The 12,515-nt window shown below is 42.9% G+C and overlaps 1 protein-coding gene across 7 annotated transcripts in view; it reads right to left on the bottom strand.

Moving 5' to 3' along the window:
- Window positions 1-12,515, bottom strand: part of LOC119979493 (gamma-adducin-like) — a 240,799-nt gene that overhangs the window by 36,144 nt on the left and 192,140 nt on the right. For all 7 annotated transcript variants that reach the window (XM_038821788.1, XM_038821792.1, XM_038821789.1 and 4 more), the window contains 4 exons: window positions 5,215-5,364; window positions 4,967-5,110; window positions 4,175-4,273; window positions 12-185 (listed from right to left, as the gene is read on the bottom strand). In XM_038821788.1, the coding sequence (XP_038677716.1) occupies window positions 12-185; window positions 4,175-4,273; window positions 4,967-5,110; window positions 5,215-5,364 (567 nt within the window). The remainder of the gene's footprint in view (window positions 1-11; window positions 186-4,174; window positions 4,274-4,966; window positions 5,111-5,214; window positions 5,365-12,515) is intronic.

Below are 12,515 nucleotides of genomic sequence, written 5' to 3'. Positions count from 1 at the left end.
AATATACACACCAGATTGTCCAACATTCTCATCATAGCTTCAAATTCTTGTTCTCCAACTCTCCACTTCTGTGCAACTCCCATATTAATTCCATCAATAGCTACTTTTTGCGTGTAAGGTTTGAATTTTTCCAGATCCAGTAGCAGTAAGTTATCCACACCACCTGCACTTGACAAGGCTCGGACCTGCAAATAAACCATTTAGTTAAAAGCGCACAGATCACTCCCCGGTTTTAAAACAATCAAATCTGCATTGACCCTCTGAAAGAGCACCCTGCTTAGGCCCACACCCCTGTCCCATCCCCAGAACCCCACCATAGCTGCACATCTTTAGACACTAAGGGACAAATTAGCATGGCCAATCCATCTATCCTGCACATTTTTAGACAGAAACAATACTTTGAGAACCATTCTTCAAAATATTTTCACTGACTAAATCATTTAGAAAAATATATAAATTTAGAGTACCCAATTATTTTTTCCAATTAAGGGGCAATTTAGTGTAGCCAATCCAACTAACCTGCACATCTTTGGGTTGCGGGGGTGAAACCCACGCAGACACGGTGAGAATGTGCAAACTCCACACGGACAGTGACCCGGGCCGGGATTGAACCTGGGACCTCGGCGCCATGAGGCAGCAGTGCTAACCATGGTGCCACTCCTCACTGTCTAAATCATAAACCGAAAGTACCCAGACATTTTGTAACACACTGCAAGATCTTTATAAATATTTATAAACATTTTCAGATCACTCAAGACATCACTTCACACACAGATTAGAAATTTACTGAAATTCTGTTCAGTTTACAGTTTAATACAGTAAGAAGCATTGTTTGCTGAAAACAGTGAAATATTTGTAATTAGTGGGCCAATAGAAGTATAAAACTGCAAAATGGTTCATTACTGTAATAAGCACTGATGATTTTACATCTATTCAGATAATTTCACACAAAGAATCTCCTCTTTTTCTAAAAACTTCGAAACTAATTCTATTCATCAAAGCACTTCAATAGGTTGCATTGTATCTGGGCCAATTATGATTAATTACTAGGAGTGGGTTGAATATAAAGGGAACTTTCTTCTGACAGAGATTCACAAGTGCTATAATTGTTGACTTAATGATTTAATATGTTTTCCTTTAAATTGTGCAGGTGATTTGAATGCATGTTCCCCAAACTGATGGTCTACCTTTCCAAAGGTTTTTGACTGTTTCATGCTTGGTAAAGGCTCATAAAGTTGCCAGAAGTAGTAGTAAACCTGAGAGTGTGTTTTTTAGAATACAGCAAAGGACAAGAAACTGATAAAAGGGAGAACAGAATATGAATGCAATTCAGCAAAAAAAAAAAAATATTAAAGTGAGATGTAAAAGTTTCTATAGATTTGGAAAAAGGAAATGTTTGCCTAAGACAGACAGAGTCAGGAGAATTCATAATGGGGAATAGAGAAATGAGAGAGAAGCTAAATGATTACTTTGTGTCTGTTTGCACTGAGGAAGATACAGGAAATGTAGAGGTCCAAAAGATTTGGGAGAATGTGGAGTTGAAGGCAATATTATGCATCCCAGTATGTTGAAAGAGGTTGCTATAGAGATCGTAGATACATTGGTGATCATCTTCAAAACTTCTAGATTTTAGAATGGCTCCTGAAGATTGGAAGGTAGCAAATGTCACCCCACTATTCAAGAAGGGAGAGAGAAAACAAGGAACCTACAGACCTGTGGCCGTACATCAGTAATAGGAAAAATGCTAGAATCTATCATAAAGGATATGATAAATGGACACTTGGATCTGATTGGGCCTAGTCAGCATGGATTTACGAATGAGGAAGCACATTTGATGAATTTGGGAAGTTTTTAAATATGTTACAAACGAATTGATGGAGTCGATGGCCGCAGTATATTTGGATTTTCATAAGGCTTTTGATAAAGCCCCCCCACAAGACGTTGATGAGTAAAATAAAAGTACATGGGACAGGAGGCAATATACTGGCATGGATTAAGGATTGGCTAACAGGCAGAAAACAGAGAGTATGAATAAACGGATCATTCTCATGTTGGCAGACTGTGGCCAGTGGGGTACTGCAATGATCAGTACTGGGGCCGCAGTTGTTCACAATATATATCAATGATTTGGATGGGAGGGCCAAATATAATTTTCCAAGTTTGTGGATGACACAATGCCAGGCAGGAATGTGTGTTGTGAGGAAGATGTAAAGTAGCTACAGGAGGATTTCAACAGGCTTGGTAAGTGGGCAAGAGCATGGCAGATGGAATATAATGTGGAAAATTGTGGGGTAATCCACTTTGGTAGATGGAATAGATGTGTCGAGTATTTCCTAAAGTGCAGAGTATTTCCTAAATAGTAAAAAATCCAAGAGGATTTGAGTACAGTAGTGAGATTTTTCTTCAATTGTAAAGAAGCTTGGTTGGACTGCACCTGGAGTAGTGTGCAATTTTGGTCCCCTTACTTCAGAAAGGATATTATTGCTACAGAGGGAGTGCAATGAACGTTCAACAGGCTTTTCCTGGGGTTGGCAGGACTGTCTTATGACGAGAGATTGGACAAATTGGGCCTGTATTCTTTTAAGTTTCGAAGAATGAGAAGTGATCTAATTGAAACCTACAAAAGAATAGACGGGGTAGATGCAGGTAAGATGTTTCCTTTGGTTGGGAGTCTAGAACCAGGGGCCACAATTTCAAAATAAGGTGGATGCCACTTAAGACTGAAATGAGGATAGATTTCTTTACACAGCATGTTATGAACCTTTGGAATTCTCTACCTCAGAGGGGTGTGAATACTCACGCATTGAGTAAGTTTAAGGTGGTGATTCATAGATTTCTGATTAGCAATAACTTAAAGGGTTATGGAGATAGTGTGGATAAAAGGCATTGGAGTGGCCGATCAACCACGATCGTATTGAATGGCGAAGCCGGCCCAACAGGCTATATGGCCTACACCTGTTCCTATACGTATGTTTCATACGTTCCAGTCTGACACAGTAACTAAGGCAATGCCACAAATGTGAAAGGTATCTCTCTGACCATGGGCAGGGGGGATGATAACTAAAACTGACCATAATCAGCAACAATTTTCACTTTGCAATGTAGTGAAACACCTGAAGATGTAATAGTTGGAACAGCACTGTTTCAAAAACACAGTTTAAAACTTTGGTTTTTATCTTTACTTGCTTCCAAAGAGTGTATAAACTGATAAAAGAATTTCAAAGTTTAGGAATGTGAACACCAAACACGTTGCCTTTGATACTGGAGCATGCGAGCTACAATACAGTGCTGGAGTAAATTTTAAAAGTGAGGTTGGCCCCTATGAATATTTGTAAATCCGAATGAGTTTGGAATAAGGAGTTACAGGAGTGACAGAATTGTTTTTTAAAAAATTTAGAGTACCCAACTTTTTTTCCTCCCAATTAAGGGCCAATTTAGCGTGGCCAATCCACCAACCTGCACATCTTTGGGCCGTGGGGGTGAAACAGTGACCCGGGGTTGGGATCGAACCTGGGTCCTCAGCGCCGTAGGCAGCAGTGCTAACCACTACGCCGTGCCGCCCCAGGAGTGGCATAAATGTGGTTGGAGATTTCAATTATTAAAATTTGTGCTGAGTGGTAGCTGGCAAAGGGACCGTTCAAGCAGCTGAGCTTCGAGATGACGCGAGTGGATGAGAGAATTGGTCTTGGCAATTAACGTGTTAGCTGTTGAAACGTCATTGGCTTCAGCCTGGCCAAGCAGTCACTGGAGGGGACAGAATTAGGGCATTGAGGTTAGCATAGCTCACTGGTTGGAATCAATGTAAATTGTGGTTGACCCCCTAAAGCTTGAGAACAGCCAAGACAATCCTCCTTCTACCTTGGCTGAAATCATGTCAACATGCACACACCAAGTATTATGCAGAGAAATGTATTGCTTCTTCGATTATATATCACAGTGCATATACCCACTACATCTGAAAATATTACAGAAAATGGGTTAATGAAGACATTACACATTGTTAGTTCGTCAGAAGAGAGCAACTTGGATGTGAAAACTATGTCCCTAAAGTCTGTTGAATACACATAAAAATAGGAACCAGGCACTTAACTAATGAAATGGGTTTGAATGTATTTATTGCTCTACGGTATCATTAAATGAATTGGCACCAGTTGTACATTATTTTCTGCATTACCTGGATCTCACAGGCTAATTGAACAGTGTAGATGTAGTGAAAAGCTTCCTCAATGGTCTCACCAAGTGCTATTACACCATGGTTTCTAAGAACCAATACCTGAAAATAAAATCATGATTAGAGAATGCAGAAAGCAAAGGAAAATTTATGTTAGTGTAACTCAACAGTCAATTTAAAACAGCATTTTTTCTGATTTACTTTTATTACCTATGCTTCTTATTTCTCTTTCCTTGCTCTTCCCTTTCTCTTCTCCTGAAGGCACTGAATCTTGGTTCCAAATATGCCAATTTTCCTCATCTATGCCATCCAAGCAACCTTTCTGCATGCATAGGCCTAGGTAGCGTGATTGTCCACGCCTATATAGTGAACATTGGAGTGGCATCACAGCTAAGCCGAATTGTGTCATAAAACTGAATCTTGCAGCAGTGGAAGGAGGCAATTCGGCAGCTGTGCCTGTGCCAGCTCCTTGCGAGAGTTCCAAACTGACTCTCAAAACACAGCTTTCACTTCATAACCCCGCAAATTAGTCCTCTCCAAGTATACATTCAATCAATTTTTGACCTCAAAAGTTAACAGTTTCTCTCTCCACAGGTGCTGTCTGGCCTGCTTGAGCATTTGCAGCATTTTTTATTTTTATTTCAGATTTCCATTATCTGCAGTGTTTTGCTTTTGAAACATACTTTACACTGGTGGTAATCTTTGAATTCTTAAATACTCTCGGATCGACTTTGGGATAAAATCAGCAACATCGATTGTTCACTTTGAACATAGCAACAACTACTGTGATCTTACCTTGCAAGCTGTGCCTAAACACTTCTGGAGCTGAATTCTGTCGCTCTCTTCATCAAGTGAACCATTATAATCATAATATGCAACACTGCCCACAATCAAGGCTTCTTGGGATATTGGCAAGATACCACACTTCATGGTTGAAACCTGGTGGTGGGTGTTGAGGGGGAAAGCAAATAACTTTCAAGAATTGAATATGAAAAATATTGTAAAATGTAAAACTTAAAATATAAATGTTAAAAATCACTTACAGCAGCAGCTGCTGGTGTGTGTATATGTATAGCACAACGGACATCAGGGCGTATAGCATAGATGGCTGCATGGGGGCTGAATGATGCCTGGTCAATTCTCAGATTTGTGCTTCCCTGGTCCACTACTTCACCTAGTATGTTAACTTTCACCTATTTATAAAAAAGCACATGTGATGAACTTTTATGATCAAGGCCATTTCTTTTTAGCGAGACCAAGTAAATAACAAGCTAGCCTTCATTGTCTACTTATATCATTTACTTTCAATTGATTCTCAAACAGCAATGCTATTCATTAAAATAAATCACAAGGCACTGTTGATAACAAAAGCCTTTTCAGACCATTTTTACCCTTCCAGAATATCAATGTTTCTTGCATACATTGGCCGTGATTCTCCAGGGTTGCTTGCCCCAGGCGGGATTCTCATTGGCCTGTTGGATCAGGTCCGAGTGCCAAAACAGGATTCTAGCCAGGCGTCAAACCCGTTGCGAGTCTCCCCATCCGCTGTGCCTGGCCTGATCAGGTTCTCGCCCAGAGCGGTTACAGCTGATCAACATAAATTTAAATATCATTACTGGGTTTTAGACCAGATGCTCTGGCCTCCCGGTATGCTCCCACTCCCACGAGATGGAAGTCCTGCAGGCGCCAATCTCTCCTGGACCTGACATGCGGGGACCATGTGTCGTGAATTCCCAAGGAGGATGCTGGTTTAGCACTGGCCTGGAGAGGGGCGGCCTAAACCTGCTGACCGGTCCTGTTCCTCAGAGACTTCTACACCTACCTCCAGGGTGCCGAGGGTGGACCTTCAGGAGAGGTGGGCTCGTGCTGGGGGTTGTGTGGCAAGCCTTCCCACTGCAGCTTTGAAAATCATTAAACAGTCTTTCAGCATTTCAAGTTGCAGTCAAAAATCTTCCCCCTGTGTTGGAACCCTTTGATGTCTCTCCCAGGATGTCAATATCAATGAACTGTCAGATGAAGGTGAAAGGTTTCCCTTTGATGGAATCCTTTGAAGTGCTTTTTCAGTCAATTTAATTCTCTTTCAACTTTTTCAAGCCTTTTGGCATGCTGAGTCACCTTAAAGCTTTGAACTGCATTGCTTTCATTCAATTTCATGTTTACATTTTACAAGCCTATTGATTGACATGTCCAGGCTATTTAAAAGGAGGATTAGTTTTGTTTCTTTTTATAGCTCTTCTCAGTCTATTAACTCAGATTGTTTCCTCTTTTGAGCAGGAGTTTTCTCTAAGCACAGTTCTTTTTAAAGAGGCTGTTTCTTTGATCTGAATAGCTTCGTAGAAAGACCAGATGTTCTGTCTGAGTGCTGCTGCCCCCATCCTGGGAAAGAACCCCGAGCTGAGCCCCTACAGCCCAGCCAGAATCTTGCCCCCCCCCCCCCAAACTACACTTCCCCTGAAGGACTCCCTGTACAGAGGATGCTCATCTCATTGGAGTCTATGGCGCCAGGTTTACACTGCCGAGTGTGAGGGCCGAATGGAGGAGGGATCTGAGGAAGGGGTGGGGATTTGGTGAGCCCATAATAGGGTATCGCTCACTTTGGCGGGGCTTTGCAAGTTATTCAGAAGTGGGGGGGGGGGGGGCTGTTGTGTTATTCTGAGATCAGGACTGCCCTTAAAAAGGAGGCCCCGATCTCTGAGGAGCGAGACCCGTGGGTTCATGCTGCCCCTCTCCGAGAAAGTGCCGTTGAATCCCACCTCAGCAGCGCTGCCAGCAGCAGGAAATATACCGGTTTCCCCGCTGTCAGTAGCACTTCAAATTGATTCTGGAGAATCGCAGCCATTGTCTTTTTATTAGGGAGCCTGTGTTTCACACGAGTTATGAATAGCTAAAATCGTACATGCAGTATTAACAACATTCAGTCATTAGACCAAAAGGTTCCAGACTTCATGCTGTGCTGTGTTTACTGATCTTAAATGCAAAGCTCCTGGAAGATAGGAAGAGGAAAAGAATAAACTAACCAATCTTGATTACATTCTTGCCATTCCTACGAAAGTGCACATTGTAGCATTGAACTTAGATTTGATTTAAATATTTTCTGAGGGCCATGAATTTTTAGAACTCGCTTCCCCAAACCATGGTGAAGTTGGGTCAATAATTAATTTTAAGGCAGAAGAAATAGCATTCGACACCCTTATTAGTCAAGAATCTATCGGGGTCGGCGGAATGTGGCAATGAGGCCACAATCCGATCAGCTATAATCTTATTGAATGGCGGAGCAGGTTGGAAGGGCCAAATGGCGTGCTCCTACTTTGTATGATGAAACTCAATATAGATGAAGAATGGTTGGCAACGGGGGCAGTTAACGGGCCACCAACAGTTTTTCATTTACCTATTCAACAGAACGATGCACATCTTTCAGAGAAGAGGAATATAAGTTTTATTGACGTTTTCAAACTTTTGACCTTCCCCAGCACACTTAACATCTACCACATACAGCAAGAGCAATTATCCTTTTAGAAGGAAGCATCCACACTCACCAAAACATAGACACGACTCAGGGGGATACTGTTACTATCTCACTCGAGGTAGAAAGAATTATACGGAATGTTGAGAATACATATACTGATAAATTCTAAATGCCCTCAAGAAGGTGATGATGATTCTGTTTCTTGCACAGGTACAATCAGTGCCATGTAAGTATAACCACAGTGATGTAAAAGTAAGGAAGTCAAGGAATTTGACCTAATAACTATGAAGATTATATTTTTCTAAGTCAGGATTTTGTGCGACTTGGAAAAGGAACTTGTAAAAGCTGATGTTCCCATGCACCGGCTGCCCTTGTCCTTTTAGGTGTTGTATCTTGTAGGTTTAGACGCTGCTGTCGAAAAAAGCCTTGGTGATTTTTTGATGTGCATGGGGAGGCTGTGGCGAAGTGGTATTGTCACTGGACTAGTAAACCAGAGTCCCAGAGTAATGCTCTGGGGATCCAAGGTTCAAATCCTGCCACTGCAGATGGTGAAATTTGAATTCAATAAAAAACCTGGAATCAAATCTCATAATAACCTTTATTATTGTCACAAGTAGGCTTACATCAACGCTGCCTGCCAAGAAGTTACTGTGAAAATCCTCTGGTCGGGTACACAGAGGGAGAATTCAGAATATCAAATTCACCTAACAGCACATCTTTCGGGACTCGTGGGAAGAAACTGGAGCACCCGGAGAAAACCCACGCAGACACAGGGAGAACATGCAGACTCCGCACAGACAGTGACCCAAGCGGGAAACTATTGTCAATCGTCGTAAAAAAAATCTGGTTTACTAATGTCCTTTAGGGAATGAAATCTGCCACCCTTACCTGGTCTGGCCTACATGTGACTCCAGACTCACAGGTTGCCCCCTCAAAGACAATTAGGAATGGGCAGTAAATGCTGGCATACCTGTGATGCCCTCAATACGACGAAAGGCTGGAGAGGTATCCAGCGGGAGACAGGGATCATAAGGGTTTCCCTCTATGTGGATGACCTGCTCCTCTAAATCCCCAACTGTTAGACGCAGGCAACCTAGGGAAGGGGTACTGTGGGGACCTTTATGGACAACTAATGGAGGAGGTACGCCCCCCCCCCCCCCCAGATGAGATAAGGGGAAAATGGGAGGCAGGAGGCATAGAAGTAAAGGGGGGGGGGGGGGGGTGCAAGAGATGGTGGACCGAAGCATTATTCAGGGCAAACTCCAAATGTACAGGGCTGAGTAAGCCTAATGCAGCTAAAGGTGGTGCACAAAGCGCACCTAACCAGAATCCAATGAGCAGGTTCTTTACGGAGGTGGAGGACAAATTCGAACAGTGCCAGGGAGGCCCAACCAATTATACTCACATGTACTGGGCCTGCATCAGGCTTGTAGGGTTCTGGATGACCTTAGAACATAGAACAGTACAGCACAGAACAGGCTCTTCGGCCCTCGATGTTGTGCCGAGCCATGATCACCCTACTCAAACCCACGTATCCACCCTATATTCGTAACCCAACAACCCCCCACTTAACCTTACTTTTTAGGACACCACGGGCAATTTAGCATGGCCAATCCACCTAACCCGCACATCTTTGGACTGTGGGAGGAAACCGGAGCACCCGGAGGAAACCCACGCACACACGGGGAGGACGTGCAGACTCCGCACAGACAGTGACCCAGCCGGGAATCGAACCTGGGACCCTGGAGCTGTGAAGCATTTATGCTAACCACCATGCTACCGTGCTGCCCTGCTGACCTTCTTTGAGGCAATGTCCAAGGCTGTGGCAATGAGGATAGAAACATGCCCAAAAGTTGTGGTCTTTCGGATTTCAAGAGCAGCCGGAACTCTTTATGGGGAGGGGGCCAACGCCCTAGCCTTTGCCTCCCTAATCGCCCGCCAAAGATTCCTACACAGCTGGTGATCGACAGCGCCACTCAGAGCAGAAGACTGTCTGTCCGGCCTATCGGAATTCCTCCAACTGGAGAAGATAACATTTGCCATCCAAGGGTTGGAAGGTGGTTTCCACAGGATGTGGATGCCATTCAACAACTTGTTCCAAGACCTGTTCGTAGCCAGCAACCAATAGAGATAGGAGGGGGAACGTGGGGTGAGGGGAGGCACAGAGGAGCAAGGGAACATAAAGCATAAAGAAAGGGAGGTAAGGGAAGGAGGGTGAGGGTAAAAGTCCACAAAAAGACCGCGAGGTGCAAGGGACAGACCCGCAGGGGACAGGCCCAAGGGCAAGTGGAAAACTAGAGTGAACAACAAAAAAAAAACATGCCGGTTAATACACGCTCAGACCAACATTGGGGAGTACAGCTGAGGAAGATCGGCCAAATGGGGACCATGGCATAGAGGGAGCTTAAGACAAGTACGTGTAAATATATAAAGTGATCTTTGTTTTTTTTTTGCTCCTTGGTTTATCGCTTTTGTAATTTTAATTTTTCCTTGGTTGTTTTTGCTTTGTTTTGAGCGGTTTTGCAACTTGTAACTTAACCAATGAATTGAAATGTGGAACATTAAATGTGAAAACAAATAAATACACTTAAAAAAAAACATTCCACAGGCTCATGTTACGATGCCAGGTAATGTTATAACTGGACAGAAAGATTCCAGATGGAACCCTGGCTTGAAGGATCATAACTTTTCCTTTCATGTAAAACCTGGAGAAACAGAGTCACAGGACCGCTAATTAGTTTTAAATGAACAAAAAATTACTAAACATTAAAAAATTGGATCATACAATCCTCCTTTACTCCCCCCTTAGATTAACAAATACACACAGATTTGATTAACATGGATCACAAAGTACATCTTAAACTGCAATGGTCTCATTAACACATAGATTGGTTTTGGTCAAATACACACACTCTGCTCTGAACCTAAGTTAGTGTCCGTTAATTTCTTCTCAGAATTCCCTAGATAATTATCACATGAGAGTTTCCAAACTTAACTCCTAAAACACACTTTAAATTCTTCTTTCACAATAATGCTTTCCATTAGTGGTTTGCAATTCAAAATCCAGCCCATGTTATCCAAATGACTTTTTTTAAACAAAGCTTCCACTCCACTTTTAACAACGGCTCCAGTATCCAGCGTTTACAAAGGGTAGAAAGGTTTACACCAACTTTCTACCCATTAAAATGTATTTGTTTTGACTGCTGTACAAACTGTTCACTCGCTTGCTTTCACTCTCAATTCCACGACTGGCATCAAACTTTTGGTTTACCTCTGAGGTTTGTTTTCTCACTTTAAATCTGGTTACTGCAATTGTTTCTTTAACTCAGAACACTTTTTTACTCTTCCTTGAATTCTTATGACTAATACCTTGGTCTCTTTTCTCTTAACTTCAGTCGTCTGAATATGTTCTTTGTGTCCCAATTCCATGGTTATCTGGACTGTAATTGGTTCTTTGGGAAGCCTGCCTCTTTGCAGCTCCAGCCCTGTCCAGTCTTTCTCCTTAGAGAGATGTTTACTCTCTGGTGTCTTTCTTCAACTGCCAAACTAAGAACAAAAACACTTTTCCCCCCTCCAGTTGCTAAGGAACACCCGCATACCACCGCTGGCTTATTCATTCTTCACACCGTAGCCCTCTCTAAGCACAATGGGAACACAGTTGACACTGAACCAACCCCCACACATACAAATACAATTGTCCAGCATGAATCTAACTATAGGTTTTATCCCTCCTTCCGCAGAAACATCAAATTAAATCAGTCTGCAGGATAGGCGTATTAACAGTAGCCATTGAAGGAGCCAAGAGCACCATTATCGAGGCCATGATCATCCGAAACCAACTCCGCTGAGTCGGCCATGTGCTTAAGGTGCCCAAGTCCCAACTGCCAAACCAAATCTTCTTCGCCCAGCTCAAGGAAGGCTCCTGAACAAGAGGAGGACAAAGGAAGCACTTCAAAGACACCCTGAAGGCTTACCTTAAGAAACGCAACATGGGTGTCAATGCTTGGGAGACCTTTGCTCAAAAGGGATCTACTTGGGGGAACCTCCTGATTGAAGGGACACAATTCTTCAAGAAGACCTGACGTCAAAAGGAGGCCCGGAAAAACAGCCTGAGAAAGGAATACCAGTGATCTTGAGTCCAAGAAGCACCTTCCAAGTGTACAGCTGGAGGTGTGGCTCTAAAATCGGGCTCATCAGTCACGTAAGGACCCACATAACCCATGACCAGTGACACAGAGTTTCTTAGGTGGACAATCATACTAATCAGCGAGCAATCGCTGAAGAAGATACCTCATTTCTAATGTTTACCAATACAAATATAAAACTCTTAAAACTACCTTTGATTTCCCAACACTCACAACTCAGTGAAGAAACATCTCGGCCTACCCCATAAGTTAATACTGTGACCCCTGATTCTGGACTCCCCCACCATCAGGAACATCCTTTCTGTATCTACCCTGTCTAGTCCTGTTAGAATTTCATAGGTTTCTATGAGATTCCCCGTCATACTTCTAAACTCCAGCAAACATAATCCAAACCAACTCAATCTCCTCATACATCAACCCCAAAATCCCAGTAATCAGTCTGATAAATCTTCAATTAGTACTTCTGACTTGTGCCTTGTAGATACTGGAAAGGCTTTGGGGAGTCAGGACATGAGATACTCGGCACAGAGTGTAGCCATCCCACCGGCAAAGGACCATGGGAATTATGGCCAACCCAGGACTGAGACAGATACACAGCCTATGTGTATCTAAAACACAGGTAACCAGACCTGACCGAAACCCGCTCTTTTATATTTTAATGGCCCATTTTCCCAGGACAATAGAACTTCAATCAAGCAACCGGTACAGCCATAGACTGATCGGCACCACTCCC

The sequence above is a fragment of the Scyliorhinus canicula genome, chromosome 16, assembly GCF_902713615.1.
Source record: "Scyliorhinus canicula chromosome 16, sScyCan1.1, whole genome shotgun sequence".
Taxonomy (NCBI): Eukaryota; Metazoa; Chordata; class Chondrichthyes; order Carcharhiniformes; family Scyliorhinidae; genus Scyliorhinus; species Scyliorhinus canicula.
Note: the sequence above shows the minus strand (reverse complement) of the source record. Positions and strands in the feature narration are given on the sequence as shown.